General features: G+C 41.0%; 1 protein-coding gene across 1 annotated transcript in view; it reads right to left on the reverse strand.

Annotated features, from left to right (window-relative positions):
• Window positions 1–345: 345 nt before the first annotated feature.
• LIFR (LIF receptor subunit alpha) overlaps window positions 346–17,652 on the reverse strand; it is a 135,581-nt gene continuing 118,274 nt past the window's right edge. Inside the window, exons 13-20 of the mRNA XM_082264818.1 lie at window positions 15,239–15,467; window positions 13,283–13,459; window positions 9,817–9,918; window positions 7,550–7,717; window positions 5,754–5,918; window positions 5,182–5,275; window positions 3,102–3,180; window positions 346–1,042 (exon numbers count right to left, since the gene is read on the reverse strand). Of these exons, the coding sequence (XP_082120944.1) occupies window positions 407–1,042; window positions 3,102–3,180; window positions 5,182–5,275; window positions 5,754–5,918; window positions 7,550–7,717; window positions 9,817–9,918; window positions 13,283–13,459; window positions 15,239–15,467 (1,650 nt within the window). The 3' untranslated portion in view covers window positions 346–406. The remainder of the gene's footprint in view (window positions 1,043–3,101; window positions 3,181–5,181; window positions 5,276–5,753; window positions 5,919–7,549; window positions 7,718–9,816; window positions 9,919–13,282; window positions 13,460–15,238; window positions 15,468–17,652) is intronic.

Consider the following 17,652-nt stretch of genomic DNA (forward strand, 5'->3'; position numbering starts at 1 on the left):
CATTTTCTTTAAAATGCCATCTTTCCGACTATTGTTTACAATGAAGAAGTTTTTTTGGATTGTGCAAGATGCATCTGGTTTTTAGCGAACTTTGCGTAGAACAAAACGTCTCTCGCCTCTTACACTTGGATACCAGCAATGTTGTATTTCAGTATATTTAAGAGGAGTAAAATTGAAGTTATGCCAATTTTCCATCTGCTTCAAGATGAAAGTTAGGTGCAGAAAAACATCCAACTCCTACGTCAACAGATACCATCAAAAAGATACCTGGTATCTTTCTCTCAATCCACCTTTCATTGCAATGTCTGTAACAAACACTAAGCAGGCTGGGAGCTCTTCTCCTAAACCACTGGATAGATTGAGGACACACTAGGTGATTCACAGCAGATAGCTCATCATTACTTGTTCAATCATCCTGTTTGTTCTGAAAGATAGACGATATCGACCATCCTATGTGAGTTGGTTTGAGGGAGTCTTTGTTGTCCACTGGGGGGATTAAGAAATGTCTGGAGTTAACAGAGCAAGGGCTTCCAAACGAAGCATTTTCACTTCCCATGGATGTAGGGGAACCTGGTGATTCTGCAGCCCAGGTATTAGGATGTCCCTGAGGTCTATAACCTGCAGATTCCACTAAGGTATCTTCTGCAGGTGACTGATTGTCCATGTTCACAGAGCTTATAGGTAGCTGCATTTGTGGCTTGTAACCACTGCTATCCAAAAAGTCACTTTCCAGGTCGTCTTCTGAGTTTGCCTGTGGTTGATACATCGACTGAACATCTATATAAACCACCTGGGAAGGAGTGGCTGACTCATCTAGCACTGGATTAGATGTATCTCCATGTACAGTGGGTTGACAATAAGAAACAACAATGTGATCATCATCGGGAGCCTCTGAACCATCCTCTGGAAGCTGACCGCTTTCGGACATTGGAGAATTGAGTTCTGTGTCAAGGATTTTTGGAACGGTATAAAAGGACTCGACCACCTCAACACTGTTGGGGGTACATGGGTTCATCTCCAGTGTTTTAATAGTTTTGGTGCCCTGGAAATAAATGGTAGGCAGGATGTTATTTTTCTGTTATGCGGTAATGCTTTACTTACAAGCTCCCCTAACAACAAAAAACAAATTCCATCACCAGTATCTGTTTCTGCTCACTATATATTTACTTAACACAGCTGCAATAATTATTTTCTCCCCAGCATTGTTCCCCAAAGGTTCACCATTCTGTGGTCCAGTGCTGCTCCATTTCTGGGCTGGCTGATACCCATCGTCTATCAACCTACTTCCTGTGAGCCCAGGAGGCTGCCAAAACCCACCCCTGGTCATGGTGCCCTATACCTACAGAACAATGCTGACATCATTAAGTCAACTCAGCATTATTGAGCACTGTCCACCATTAGACAAGAAAATAATAAGAGAAACCTGTTCATCACATGACCAACCAGAAGTCATCTGAAGAAAGGTAGTCAAATATCAAAAGGTAATCAAAATGTATTTTTTTTAGGATAAAGTAGATGGAATTAAAACTTCTTCAGTTTTTATTGCTTGTGGATGTAGGCAAGTAGTACTGTGCATGAATATAGTAATGTCTTGGAAACACCAACTGATTGGAGAATAATGCTTACTTTAAAAAAAGTATTCCATTAAATGTATGAAACATGTTTGGGGAGATTGGGGCGCCTTCTTCACGGCTTTGATCAGTTGGTTATGGGCATTGCAATCTGTGTCCTAATATAAGAACGGTGATCTGGAGTGTCTACTGCAGGGAGAGAGGCTCAGGAATGGCTATGTTGTATGTCATACACTAATAAAGTAATCATTGTTCTCCAACATGCTAGAGTTTCCAAGACTTTATAGTCATGCATGGTGCTTCTAACCTACCTCCATAATCTTCACATATCTGGAGGGGCCTGAGGACTATCCATGTGTCATGCTGCCACAGACCTACCATCGACCGACAAGGTCTAGTGTACCCTCACATGTACACTAAAAGGTTTTTAATGCTGTGTCCCCACTGGGAGATTCACCATCTCTATTTTCCAGCATCTGTGAAACAGGAGCAGTGGGAAGCTCTTCCAAAGGGGACACTTGTTAAAGAGTAATTTCCCTTGGCTTTGGAGAGTTTACTGCACATCTTGCTGTCTCTCTGAGACACAAAGTGAAAGGAAATCTCCCTAAGCGGACATAGACAGAAAAGAAAAATAAAGCGACAGATTTTAATCCTTCCACGCTATATCCAAAACTAAAAATAATTTTATTTTTGCAATAAATCTACTTAAATTCATGAAAAAAAAAACTCCTAAGCCATTAACATCCACCTTGTGGCTTTGTATGTCAGGAGAGTGAAGTATCAGATGAATGTTAGTTTTAGCATAGGAGACCATTTTCTTTTTGTGGACATTTTTTTTTTGGACATTTTTTCCATGTTTGAGAGAGGTCTCCTTTCTTCATGTCGAAGGGTATCATACAGTCTCCTCTCTTCATGTCTATCTGAAAGGTGTCATACAGAACAAGAAGTACATGGAAATCTTTCTACTTCCTGTCAGTTTGATGGTTGCCCAAAAAAACAGGAAGCAGCAGAAAATCCTCTCACTGAAGCCCCAGACAAAAAAAGAAAAAAAAGCAAACACACAAACACATTTTTAGTAGAGCAATATAGGTTTAGAACCTCTGTCAGATATCTATTGTTGCCTGTTCCCCCACTATGAAAATGAACCCTACCTTCCTTTCCAGATGACAGGCAGAAGAAGTGTGTTGAATCTCCTCAATGGGTACATAGACAGCATTTAAAAATGTAAAGAAAAGTATCAGCAGGAACAAAAACAGCATTTTAAACCAGACAGAGGTTCTAATCCTAGCCTTACCCCAGGTGTTGACTGGCCTTTAGCGCAACCTGTATGTCGTTTGACCACTTATTAGCTACTAATTTTTGATTTTTGGACTCGTGAAGCTGCAGCACAAGAATGAGACCACACGCTTTGAATTTAACATGCTTCATTTTGTCTAGGAACTTTTAAACTATAATTAAAATCCAATAAAAATCAATTGACTTTATAAAATGCATCCAATACTGTACAGCTTGCAGCGGTGGCAGACTTACATCGCTGACGTTCTTCTCAAACTGCAGGGCTTTGCTGTTTTCAGGATTTGGAATATCTGGGTAGAAGGTTTCTTTGATCCTATACAGACAGACAGCATGACATTTTTGTATTAAAAGCAAATAACTACATTTAATACATACAGCATATACATACACAGGCCCTATGCATGCTACATGTCAGCTGTTGAGAAGTGTATACCAAAACAAAAATAAAAATGAAAAATGGAAAATAAATAAAAAATCCAGGAGCTCTGAAGTGTCTACACAAAAGAAAGAGGTCCTGCCACTGACATATAAGGGGGTGTGTATAATCAATATGCAAACATCATAAAGAAATAAAACAAGAAAAGGAAAGGATAAACACACCCTATGGTTACCTCTAAAAAGTTTATTAGCCAATGTGGCAGATGTAACAATTAGCATCAGAATCCAAAGATCCCTCAAAAAAACTTTCCCCCATAATCTACTTCACTCAAATGAACCATCCCTAAATAGCTCAAAATAACCCTGTGTGGCATCCCACACCTAAAAAATCACTCTTGTGGGAGCATAGGTGTGCTCAGCCTATTGCATTAGGGTGTGCACTCCAAAACTCAAACACACGGTACCTATCACTCACAGTGTTCATTCAGTAAGGGAAGGGGCCAATAAATTACATATTTACAGGCCCCTTTCCTCTTTTCTAAGCAGCAGCTGGTGGAAGAGAAGATGATGGAAGACAGCAGCACTGTGCAGGGGGATGGGGGGGAATCTGCTCTGCATGGGGCGATTAGGGTGTGCCCAGGCACACCTAGCACATCCTGTGCGCACGCCTATGCGTGGGAGCTGGTGATAGAATCCCCTCAGAGCTCTCTCCTTCCTTTTTCTTGTTTTAATTCTTTATGACTGTTGAGAAGTGTGCCTGAAAGCAGAATTAGAAGCCTCAATTTCAAGACTTTGAGCAGGCAGGCTATTCACTGCAGAAGAGACATGCAATGTCTCCTCTGCAATAAAATAAACCGACTTGACAAGTCTTCTTTAGAATGTACATGAGCTGTGCAAGGATCTGTGCCAGGATGACTAGGCAGGGCTCTCATGCAGGCCAATGAAAATGGCCAGAGTCTGGTACTCAGAAGAAGCTGGGAAGAAGGTGCCGGAGAAGGACGTTGGACTGTTGAAGGAAAGGTAAGTATCGCTGACTTTATTTCCGCCTTAACTTCATCCCAAAGACATAACAGACACCAGTCCATCAGAGAACATTTCAACTGTAACCCCTCACCTGAAAGTAACTATTCTCTTTTCCCCTGCTTATGCTTTCTTTTTAGTTATTTTGACCAATTTCAATGCTTACAATGAAAACTCCGTGATTTGAGAGGGAGAATAGGGACAGAAGGAAAAGCAATATGCTGTCTTTTTCCAGACAGGATGTCATGTACCCTCAGAGGGAGAAGCGGTCATGGTTAGGACTTCTAGACCAGTGGTCCTCAACTCTGGTCCTCAGGGTCCACTAACAGGCCAGATTTTAAGTATCACCTTGGGGAGATGCAGACTAGAGTACTGAAATCACTGAGCAGCAAATGATATCACCTGGAATGTATTTCAGTTATCTTGCAAACCTGGCCTGTTAGTGGGCCCTGTAGGCCAGGGTTGAGGACCACTGTTCTAGACCACTTAAGCACTTTCTAGCATCTAGAAGCTCCTAGTGTGAGTATGCATGGTCCTCTTAGAGAAAAGCAAACACATAAGGTGCTTGTGCTCCCTGTTTAAATATAAATGCTGAGGTATGTTCCTGACACTCTTTAGAACTGAAGAAGCGACTTGAACAAGCTATGAAACATCGTCAACCTCACAGAACATTTCCAGTTGAACGTGACTATTACTAGATATACCATGACCTGGATAAAGGAGAAGTTTCGCAGAGACACTGTAAAGTGTTTTCTTTGTTACACGATTATGAAAAGGGAAAAATCCAAGGACAGCACCAACAGCGGCCAATAGCATACTGGGAAAAAGTTATAGAAGTGTAAAATTGAAATTGTTAAGCCAGAATCCTCTCCAGCAGTTACCAAAAGATTGACCACACAAGCACTTCTTTACTTACCACTCTCTTTTGTGGTAGCATATGGCCATTGTGACTATACCAAGTACAACGGCGACTACAATCGGGATGAGAATGGCGAGGATTAAACCGACAGCTTTAAAGAGAAAGAGAAAGAAATTTAGACTTGGCATTTTCCAATATTTGGCTGAACAATTCAGGCTATACGTTTTCATGTTTTAGAACTATCAATAAAGATTAGGTTAACGTATAAAATCAAACTCTTGGTTTTAAAATATTCTCTTTTTGTATGATTGATATTATCAAAATTAGTAATAATAAAACTGACTATAAACACACACATACACACACACACACATATATACATATACATATATATATATATATATATATATATATATATATATATATATATATACATATATATACATATACACACACATATTTTTTTTACTAACTGGGTAAGGTATACATGTACCAATACTTATAAGAACCCACAAGGTAATTATACCAACAATCTTCTCGTAGAGCACAGAAGCTGAAAAAAAAGGCCTTAATAGCACTGGCACTGATAAGGTGACATATGAAAACATTTGTGACAGGTAAATACACACCATTGTCATTGGTTACAACACTGAATGATTTTATAGGACCTTGTCCTCCTCTGGTATAGGCCTGCAGACCCAGTTGGTAATTTGTTCCACTTTGTAGATCTTCAATCTCCAATTTCCTTACAGTTGGGTCTGTGATATTCTTTATTTTTGTCTCAGAGTGACGAACTGGGGAAAAGGAGAGAAGTCACTTTAATGAAAATGAATACAAATATTTTAATTAAAATGAATATTTTTCAGTGGGAAAGAAAGAAAGAAAGAAAAGGAAGAGATGAAAAGAAAGAAAACAAGAGAGATGAGAGAAACATATATGACATGCAAGTTAGGAAAAAAAAGCAAAGAGATACAGAAGGGAGCCTCCATTCACAATTAGTAAGCGCTTATGAAGTGCTGATATACAGTATCTCACAAAAGTGAGTACACCCCTTACATTTTTGTAAATATTTTATTATATCTTTTCATGTGACAACACTGAAGAAATGACACTTTGCTACAATGTAAAGTAGTGAGTGTACAGCTTGTATAACAGTCTTCGGAAAACGGTTTGCGGGCTTTCTTGTGCATCACCTTTCTGGGACAACAGCCATGTAGACCAATTTAATGCAGTGTGTGGCTTATGGTCTGAGCACTGAAAAGCTGCCCCCCCCCCCCCCACACACACACACCCCTTCAACCTCTGCAGCAATGCTGGCAGCACTCATACGTCTATTTCCCAAAGGCAACCTCTGGAACCTGTCCTGTTAAACCTGTGTATGGTCTTGGCCATCATGCTGCAGTTCAGTTTCAGGGTCTTGGTAATCTTCTTATAGCCTAGGCCATCTTTATGTAGAGCAACAATTCTTTTTTCAGATCCTCAGAGAGTTCTTTGCCATGAGGTGCCATTTTGAACTTCCAGTGACCAGCATGGGAGAGTGAGAGCGATAACACCAAATTTACCACACCTGCTCCCCATTCACACCTGAGACCTTGTAACACTAACGAGTCACATGACACCGGGGAGGGAAAATGGCAATTTGGACATTTTCACTTAGGGGTGTACTCACTTTTGTTTCCAGCGGTTTATTATTATTATTATTATTATTATACAGGATTTATATAGCGCCAACAGTTTGCGCAGCGCTTTACAATGTGAAGGAAGACAATACAGTTACAATACAGTTCAAAACAGGAGGAACTAGAGGGCCCTGCTCGTTAGAGCTTACAATCTAGAAGGGAGGGTTTAGACATTAATGGCTGTGTGTTGAGTTATTTTGAGGGGACAGCAAATTTACACTGTTATACAAGCTGTACACTCACTACTTTACATTGTAGCAAAGTGTCATTTCTTCAGTGTTGTCACATGAAAAGATATAATAAAATATTTACAAAAATGTGAGGGGTGTACTCACTTTTGTGAGATACTGTACATGCAGCTTTTGTGCACATATTATATATGTTTTTTTTCTGTGTTTTACAAACATTTGTGCATGAGTATGCAAACCCGGTTGGGAGGAGAACAGTTGTTAGGCACAAAGATACATGAAAACATTTGTGTTGTGCATTTATAGGTGCTTCTATTGAAGTCTAAATGAGTTGCAAAAATGCACAACACAGCTCCAAAAATGTCCATGTACCTTGTTTGAGTGACTGAGCATAGAGAGCATGTGAACAACCTGTATTGAAAAGATTAGGATTTCTACTGCTGGGTGATGTCACACAAAGGCTTAGGTGAAAAAACAAATGTAAAAAGCCCAGGTGGTGTAAATGGGGCGAAGAGACAGAGAGGTTTATGCAATTTGCCTACTACATATAGAATTTACCCAGATCTTTGAACTTGGCAAAATAGGAATCACTCTGATTTTTCACTACGTAGACCAGATAACCCTGCAAAAACCCGCGTAGGTCATCTTCTGGAATAGGATCCCATATCACCACTATGGATTTTGAGGTTGTATCCTGGACAGTAAAATTTGGTGCCGCATTGGGAGCTGTTAATACAAAAGATTTAAAGTTAAAATGTAACGGTTACAATACACTAAGAGCATTTGTCTGTCATTTACCCCCTTTGCACTGCAATGAGCCTGCATTTTAAATGGGCCATGGTGCCTGGGACCGGTAGGAGGGGCTCCCAATCATGCAACACTGTGATTGGCTGCACAGAGCTGATTGGGAGCAGGTCCCAATTTTCAGTAGTTGACTGTGAGCGGTCTGCAAAAAATTGGTCACAGTTCTGGGAACGCCTATGGGTTGCGCCCAAGAACACTATGACGATGTATACAGGTGCATCTCATAAAATAAAGTACATTTTTAGTAATTCAATTCAAAAAGTGAAAACTTTATATTACATAAAGATGCGTTACACACAGAGTGATATTTTTCATGCATTTATTTTTAATTTTGAGGATTATGGCTTACAGCTAATGAAAACCCAAAAATCTGTCTCAGAAAATTAGAATATTACATAAGACCAATAAAAAAAAACTATTTTTAATAAAGAAATGCTGGCTTATTGAAAAGTATGTCCATGTACAGTAGAGTATGCACTCAATACTTGGTTGGGGCTCCTTAAGCAAGAATTACTGCATCAATGCGGCGTGGCATGGAGGCGATCAGCCTGTGGCAATACTGAAGTGTTATGGAAGCCCAGGTTGCTTTGATAGCGGCCTTCAGCTAATCTGCATTGTTGGGTCTGGTGTCTCTCATCTTCTTCTTGACAATACCCCACAGATTCTCTATGGGGTTTAGGTCAGGGGAGTTTGCTATCAAGGCGAGTTTAAAATCAAGCACAGTGATGCCATGATCACTAAGCCAGGTATTGATACTTTTGGTAGTGTGGGCAGGTGCCAAGTTCTTCGGGAAAATGAAATCATGAAAACTCCATAAAGCTGGTCAGCAGAAGGAAGCATGAAGAGCTCTAGAATTTCCTGGTAGAGGGCTGTGCTGACTTTGGACTTGGTAAAACACAGTGGACCAACACCAGCAGATGACATGGCTCCCCAAATCATCACTGTGTAAAATTTTGCATTTCATTTGGAAATCAAGGTACCATAGTCTAAAGTGTGGAGAGGCACAGAATCCAAGTTGCATGAGGTCCAGTCTGAAGTTTCCACAGTCAGTGATGATTTGGGGAGCCGTGTCATCTGCTTGTGTTGGTCCACTGTGTTTCATCAAGTCCAAAGTCAGAGCAGCCCTCTACCAGGAAATTCTACAGCACTTCATGCTTCCCTCTGCAGACCAGCTTTATGGAGATGTTGATTTCATTTTCCAGTAGGACTTGGCACCTGCCCACACTGCCAAAAGTACCAATAGTACCTGGTTTAATGATCATGGTATCACTGTGCTTGATTGGCCAGCAAACCCGCCTGACCTAAACCCCATAAAGAATCTGTGGAGTATTGTCAAAAGGAAGATGAGAGACACCAAATCCAACAATGCAGAGGAGCTGAAAGCCGCTATCAAAAGCAACCTGGGCTTCCATAACCCCTCAGCTGTGCCAAGGCTGATTACCTCCATGCCACACCGCATTAATGCAGTAATTCATGCAAAAAGAGCCCTGACCAAGTATCGAGTGTATACTATACTGTACATGGACATACTTTTCAGTAAGCCAACATTTCTGTATTAAAAATCCTTTTTTAATTGGGCTTATGTAAAATTCTAATTTTCTGAGATTCTGAATTTTGGGTTTTCACTAGCTGTAAGCCCTAATCATCAAAATGAAAAGAAAGAAGTGCTTGAAATATATCACTCTGTGTGTAACACATCTATATAAAATATGAGTTTCACTTTTTTAATTGAATTACTGAAATAAATACATTTTTTGATAATATTCTAATTTTATGAGATGCACATGTATAACACACACACATATATACGCATTTGCACGTAATATTAATAAAATGAATAAGTCCATGATTGCCTAGGAAGCAGCACATGTGGTTCTGTCCACAATCATACTGTGGATAAATGGTTTCCTTGGTCACATTCCCTGACCCAACAATGTTTGGAAAGTCCGTAGCTGCTGTTTAAAGGAACTCAATGCTGCATTCTGTTCCTGTGGAGTATTGGGGACTGTGGAATGACTTACCTAACTCCTCTGTGTATGCGATGAGGCTTCTCAGTAGCTGAAACCTGTTCTCTCTGCAGCCATACAGTGATACGTTGTGCTGGACACCAGCCTTCATTTGATCTGAGAAAGAAATGACAAGAAGATCAAAAGTCATCCCAATGAAAAGTGAACCTGGCCTTAAAGTGGTAGTAAACTTGTACCAAGCATCATCCCTTGTCAATGAGTTTTCAAATGATAGAGCCTCTAACACCAACTGCAGTTCTGGCACTTATAAACTGAGTGGAAGGGGTGGAGCTTCATGTATAACTAAGGCAAACGTTTTTTTAATTTTGGATAGAGTGGAAAAGGAAAAGAACCTCCGTCAGTTATTTATTGTTGGCTGTGCCCCCGTTAGGGGATTCAGCCTCTCTATTTGTCCCATTTACCATTATCATTGTAAGTGAAAGTAAAAGAAAATCCCAAAATTTGGGTTGTCCACAGAAAATTAATAGAGGAAATCTTAACATGGGGACACTAGTTCTGGTGACCTGGGGGTCCCCAAGGAATTCCCTTTATTTGCAGGCAGAAAACAAAAGAAAGAGAGCGCACACCGCCCTAGTGCAACACCATTTAAGGAAAATTTCATTTTCAGCATTTTCATTAAATGGTGTTATACTAGAGCGGTGTGCGCTCTTTTTCTTTTGTTTTCTGCCTAGTTTCTCTGCCCCATATCCCATGGAGGGTTAAGAGAGCTGCCACGCTTTTTCTTATGGGTTTCACCACTGGCCATACTACAAGGTTCCCCAGCTTGAGAATTTATCTCCAGGATCTGTGGACTGGTAATGTGTTTTTCTTTTGTGCCTTTATTTGCAGGGGTTTTTTCTCACTTCCTTTCTGGCTTTGGGACAGGAAGTGAAGGCAAAGCTCCCCAATAGAACACAAATAGCAAAAAAAAAAAAAAATCAGACAGGAGTTATAACCCTCTATCATGCTATCCAAAATGACAAAAAAAAAAAAAAAAAAGCTTTGCTTATAGTTCTACTTTCATGCAGGTAGGGGGCACTGTATCGCAGGCAGAAGTTTACATTTGATGCCCAGCCTGGGCCCGGGATCCAAGGGGCTCCACAGAGTACATTGAAAGGCTGATCCAAGTACTTGGAAGCAGTAAAAGGTTGTACACATTTTATTATACATTTTCATGTGACAACACTGAAGAAATTACACTTTGCTACAATGTAAAGTAGTGAGTGTACAGCTTGTATAACAGTGTAAATTTGCTTTCCCCTCAAAATAACTCAACACACAGCCATTAATGACTAAACCGCTGGCAACAAAAGTGAGTACACCCCTAAGTCAAAATGTCCACATTGGGCCCAATTAGCCATTTTGCCTCCCTGGTGTCATGTGACTTGTGTTACAAGGTCTCAGGTGTGAATGGGGAGCAGGTGTGTTAAAGTTGGTGTTATTCTCACTCTCTCATTCATACTGGTCACTGGAAGTTCAACATGGCACCTCATGGCAAAGAACTCTCTGAAGAGATCTGAAAAAAGAAATAAAGATGGCCCAGGCTATAAGAAGATTGCCAATACCCTGAAACTGAGCTGCAGCAGGGTGGCCAAGACCATTCAGCGGTTTAACAGGACAGGTTCCACCATGGTCGACCAAAAAAGTTGATTGCACATGCTCAGCTTCATATCCAGAGGTTGTCTTTGGGAAATAGACGTATGAGTGCTGCCAGCATTGCTGCAGAGGTTGAAGGGGTGGGGGGTCAGCCTTTCAGTGCTCAGACCATATGCCACACACTGCAACAAATTGGTCTGCATTGCTGTCCTCCAAGAAAGATGATGTACAAGAAAGCCTGCAAACAGTTTGCGGAAGACAAGCCGACTAAGAACATGGATTACTGGAACCATGTCCGGTGGTCTGATGAGACCAAGATAAATGTATTTGGTTCAGATGGTGTCAAGCATGTGTGGCGGCAACCAGGTGAAGAGTACAAAGACAAGTGAGTCTTGTCTACAGTCAAGCATGGTGATGGGAGTGTCATGGTCTGGGACTGCATGAGTGCTGCCAGCACTGGGGAGATACAGTTCATTGAGAGGACCATGAATGCTAATATGTACTGTGACATACTGAAGCAGAGCATGATCCCCTCCCTTCGGAGATGGGCCGCAGGGCAGTATTTCAACATAACAACCCCAAACACATCTCCAAAATGACCACTGCCTTGCTAAAGAAGCTGAGGGTAAAGGTGATGGACTGACCAAGCATGTCTCCAGACCTAAACCCTATTGAGCATTTGTGGGGCATCCTCAAACGGAAGGTGGAGGAGTGAAAGGTCTCTAACATCCACCAGCTCCGTGAGGTTGTCATGGAGGAGTGGAGGAAGACTCCAATGGCAACCTGTGAAGCTCTGGTTAGCTCCATGCCCATGAGGGTTAAGGCAGTGCTGGAAAATAATGATGGCCACAAAAAATATTGACACTTTGGGCCCAGTTTGGACTTTTTCACTTAGGGCTGTACTCACTTTTGTTGCCAGTGGTTTAGACATTAATGGCTCGGTTTTGATTTTGAGGGGACAGCAAATTTACACTGTTATATACAAGCTGTACACTCACTACTTTACATTGTAGCAAAGTGTTATTTCTTCAGTGTTGTCACATGAAAAGGTATAATAAAATATTTACAAAAATGTGAGGGGTGTACTCACTTTTGTGAGATACTGTATGTAATAGGGATGCACCGATCCAACTTTTTTTGTCCCGATCCCAATCTTTTGCTTTGTGAAATTGCCGATCCCGATTCCGATCCGGAAGTACTGTTTTGTGAGCTTATAACAAAATAATACTTCCGGATCGGTATTGGGATCGGAAGATACCTAGGAAATGTCCACAAACAGCCAGTGATGTGGATACTGAAAGAAAGACAACCCCCCCCCCCCCCCTATAAACAGAAGAAGAATGCCTGCAACTGTAGAATTAGATGAGTAAAAGCTTTTTCTTCTCCTATTGAAGTGATTGAGGGAGGGTCAGAAGCCTGGAGAGTAGCGACACCCTGGATCGGTATGTGGGTCTGCTAAATTTTACCGATCCCCGATCCAGCTATTTTGCCAGTATCGGGGCCGATATCCGATCCGAATATCAGATCGGTGCATCCCTAGTATGTAATATATAAATATATATATCTCCCTGATGAAGTGGAAGTCGTGTTGCCCCTGAATTGTGTTGGCTGTTCTTATATGACCTTTTTATCAACAGTTAGTATTAACTGTTTATGAAAAAAAAAAAAAGAGAAATAGCAAAAAAGTGTAGGTTACTCGAACATATAAAAGTTAACTGATTGATCAAGAGCATGTGCCTGAGATTTACAGGTTATTGGAGCACAATGAAACCACATTTCACACAAAATGTATAGGGTGACACCTTGGAGAACCTACTTTACAATGCAGGACTTCATATTTTTGGTATGTCCATCAAAACTGGGGGACAATTGCCGTTCAACTTACCTGTGGGGATGAAAGCATTTGTCACATGTGATGAAAACCTCTTCCACTGCAGGTCAGCCCTTTGAAGATGGAAGGAAGGAACCCATGTCACAATATAACCACAGCTGAAGTTGGAATCTGGACTCCAAGTGATGTTAATGCCGCTGCTGTCTCCAAAGGCCCTCTCCGCCTCAACATCTATAAAGAAAGAAAAGCAAATGTTGCAAACAGAAACCCCAAATAAATGGTTTATAGCTTTATACAGCACAGTTGTTCATTTTGACCCTTCTTTTAAAGAGGAAGTAAAGTCTGTTTTTTTTTTTTCTTACCTGGAAAGTAAAGGAACAATGTGCTAGTATCCATCGCATACCAGCACATTATGTGACACTTACCTCCAAACGGAGCCCTCGTCATGCCTGTTGGAGGCTGCATTCATCAGCCGCATCCATCTTCGCCCGTCTTCTTTTCAGGTCTGCGGACTCAGGCTGTGCTACTGGCCAGAGCTGCGTGACGTCACTCCCGCAGTCAGCGCACAGGGTTCTGAAGAATTGGATAGATGTTCCTTCAGAGCGCATGTGCCGACGTCATCGGTGCAGCATTCAGTAAATATCTCCTAAACGGTGTAAGTTTAAGAGATATTTACAGTACCTATAGGCAAGTCTTATTATAGGCTTTTCTTTAGGTACAAACAGAGGGGGGTTTACAACCACTTTAGGTGTTTGTGGTATCCAAGTTCTAGTGATCTCCAGCAGTGTCTTTACAGCCACTTATTATCTACAGCAGGGATTCCCAAACTACGGCCCTGCAGCTGTTGAAGAACTACACATCCCATGAGGCATTGTAAAACGCTGACATTCACATACATGACTAGGCATGATGGGAATTGTAGTTCCTGAACAACTGCAGGGACGTAGTTTGGGAATCCCTGATCTACAGTACATGCAATCCATAAACAAATGCAAAACTTTTCTCAGTGCAGGTTTCTAGATGGTGGCAACAATGGTCCGTTCGAATGTCCAACCAATGGGTGAAATGGCCACTTGTCTCCATCTGAAGTCTAAGTGACAGGGTGACAATGTAGGAGAGCATTTACAAGATGGGGACACAGTGTCCCCCCTTTTATGTCACTCCAGAAAAGTAAGTGCTTAAACAAGTAACTGCATAGCAGTATCACCAGTATTTGTTTTAATGAAAAACAGGGGATCTAAAGATATTGAAAATGCCACTAACATATGTTAAAGCATATGATTGGATTTGCCTATTTTTTATAAAGAATTATGTATTATTAGTAAGTACATATTTTGAGCATTTAAGTAGAGGTCATTTTAAGAAGACAGTAAATGGCGAAAGTTGTCACCAGGAAATAAAATTACAAACATTGTTAAAACATTATCAGAAGTTGACTGTACAAAGGACAGGTAATAAGAATTAAAAACAAATAACTAATTTATTAAAAAAAAAAGAGAATTGCTTATGATAAATAGAACTGTAATAAAGTTGAGGTTATACTTGAAAAAATCCTTTGCGCTGACTCTTTGTCATGCCGGGGAAGGGGGGGGGGGTGTCCTCATCTTTTTCTCTCCAGCCATTCCTTCCCACATTTGAACCCCACTTCTATCTAAACACCAAACCCCCCTTGTCCCCTCCCTTAAATGTATGCAAATGACTTGACCCCGACCAAAGCCAGTTTACTCTTCCAACTTGCCATTCCAAGACCACATATATTCTATGGTAGGCCGATGGTTATTCGCTTTTGATTGCTGGTCCTATAGCACCCTCTCTGATTCTTTGTAGGCACTGCATAAGCTACCCGCTGGACACTTTGTTGACCAGGTCTAGAGGGGTGTGATCTCCCAATCTATATTTATCAATCTGTAGTTACACTGGTTTGACCTCAACTGTATTAAAATAATTTAAAATGTATGCAAACACGTTCCTCTTTTGTGATAGACATCAAGATAAAACAGATGAACTTACCACAGGGCATTTGTACAGTGGTCATACTTGAAGGTGGTGATGATCCAGCTGAATTTAGGGCAGTTACTTTTATTTCATAATCCCCGTTATCCCCGGCAGGAAGGTTTATCTGGGTTCTGTTGGACTCTCCAGACAGTCGGACATGCTGGAATTTCTCATTACTGTGGAGAGGCTTCCACTCTATGTTATAGGAGGTTACTTCTCCATTTGCTTCATTAAGCCGTAAATGCTGGAAAACAAACACACAATTCAAAGTTATCTTCGCTAAACTAATCCATTGCTACCAAAAGCACAGACTTTGATGCAGTAAGGCTCCTTTTACAGGGGGCGGAATCCGTCCAAGGAGATCCGCCTGCTCAACGGACACAGCACACGGTTCTATATGAGTGGGGCAGTCAGATGGAAACAGACTGTCTGTCCGTTTCCATCCAACTGTCATCCAATCCAATGGGCGGATGGTGAATTTATTTCCACCTGTGTGTTTTCAGCGGATCGGATGTCCGCCGGTGACAGCATACACATGTCTGCCGACATCTGCTGCCCCATAGAGAACAATGGGTGGTCTGATTGGGTACGCTTGAAAAACGGACAGGTGAATCCGATCAGTCCGCTGGTGTGAAAGCGCCTAAAGCTGAATTTCAGGCATGGATATTTTTACATCGTTACAGCTCAGAACAATCTAACTATTTATATACTATAAATGGCCTAGAAGCTGAAAAACCCTATAGTAGACAACGCTTTTCGAGTGATCTCCACTAGCTTCCAGGTCCAGTGCAGAGCGGCTGTCATGTTGCATCAAAAGCAAAGGAGACAAGGGGACTTGAAAGTGACTTCACGATCCCCACCTGATGCAATCACAGAATGCTTTTCATTTATTGGGAAAATGTAAAGTGTTCTCTGAATGGCTCCCATGCCAAGCGGGCAAACTTCTGGGTTCAGTAAGCAGCAAGGCAGCCACTTGGCATGGGACCTGTAAGCTAATGGAGATCACCAAAGTAGCAGTGCCATCTACAGTGATTTCCAGCTTCCAGGTGGATTGGCTAGGTATGGTATATATATGGTATATATTTATATTTATATATACTGCTCCAACCTATCCTATGTAACAATGTATAAAATATACATACCTGATTTTTTGATACAACTCGTCAGCTAAAGCAGTGGTCCTCAGGGCCCACTAACAGGCCAGATTTTAAGTATTACCTTGGGGAGATGCAGACTAGAGTACTGCAATCACTGAGCAGCAAATTATATCACCTGGGATGTATTTCAGTTATCTTGCAAACCTGGCCTGTTAGGGGCCCCGAGGACCAGGGTTGAGGACCACTGAGCTAAAGAGCTCAAAGAAGACAACAGGAACCACAATACAGGTATTATTTTACTAGTACTAGTTTACTACTAATGCCATTTATGGGTCTATTAAAAAGTCTGTAGTACAAACGTAATCGTTTTTTAAGTTGGCCAATAAATGAAACATGGTACAACACTCTTCTGATGCTAGTGGAAGTCAGAAAATGAAACTTTGCATCTGGTTGTTGTACGTCAGTTTCACTGTATTGTCACCGTCCTTGTAATCTTTGCTACCTAGTGTATTTTAAACCACTTGACCTCTGGAAGATTTACCCCCCCTTCGTGATCAGGCCATTTCTTTGCGATACAGTGTTACTTTAACTGACAGTAGCGTGATCATGCAACACTGTACCCAAATAAAATTTATAAACATTTTTTCCCACAAATAGAGCTTTATTTTGGTGGTATTTATTCCCACCTGTTTTTTTTTTTTTGCACTATAAAACAAAAAAAGACCGACAATTAAAAAAAAAAAAAAATAACAAAAAAAAAAATATATATATATATATTTTACTTTCTGCTATAAAATGCATCCAATAAAAAAAATTGAACTTCTTCATAACTTAAGGTCAATATGTATTCTGCTACATGCTTTTGGTAAAAAATATCCCAATAAGCGTATATCGATTGGTTTATGTGAATGTTACAGCGTCTACAAACTATGGAATATATTTATGGAATTATTTTTTTATACTGCTTTTACTAGGGGAATAGATTAATTCTAGTCCCTGTTTTGCAGGAACAAAGGATCCCCCCCCCCCGTTAGGACTGAGATCTGCCTTGTTCCTTGTTTACATAGGCAGATCTCAGTTCTGTGTGTATTACCAACGATTGGTGGGTCGGCGGACATCGAGTACCCGGCACCTGCAGAACAGCTCAACCCATTTGAGCAAGTCCACCTTTGAGCAGTCATTCTACTGGGCCAATCGTAAGCAGTTTACGCTTCTCCGCCCCATAGTAGCATGTACACACAGCCGCCACTGTATAGGTACAGTGGTGGGGGCGGAGAATTCTCTGGCCACAGATAATTGGCTTCATCCAGATAACAGCTTCCTGGCGGGTTT

This window comes from Pelophylax lessonae, assembly GCF_965119305.1.
Source record: "Pelophylax lessonae genome assembly, chromosome: 1".
Lineage (NCBI taxonomy): Eukaryota > Metazoa > Chordata > Amphibia > Anura > Ranidae > Pelophylax > Pelophylax lessonae.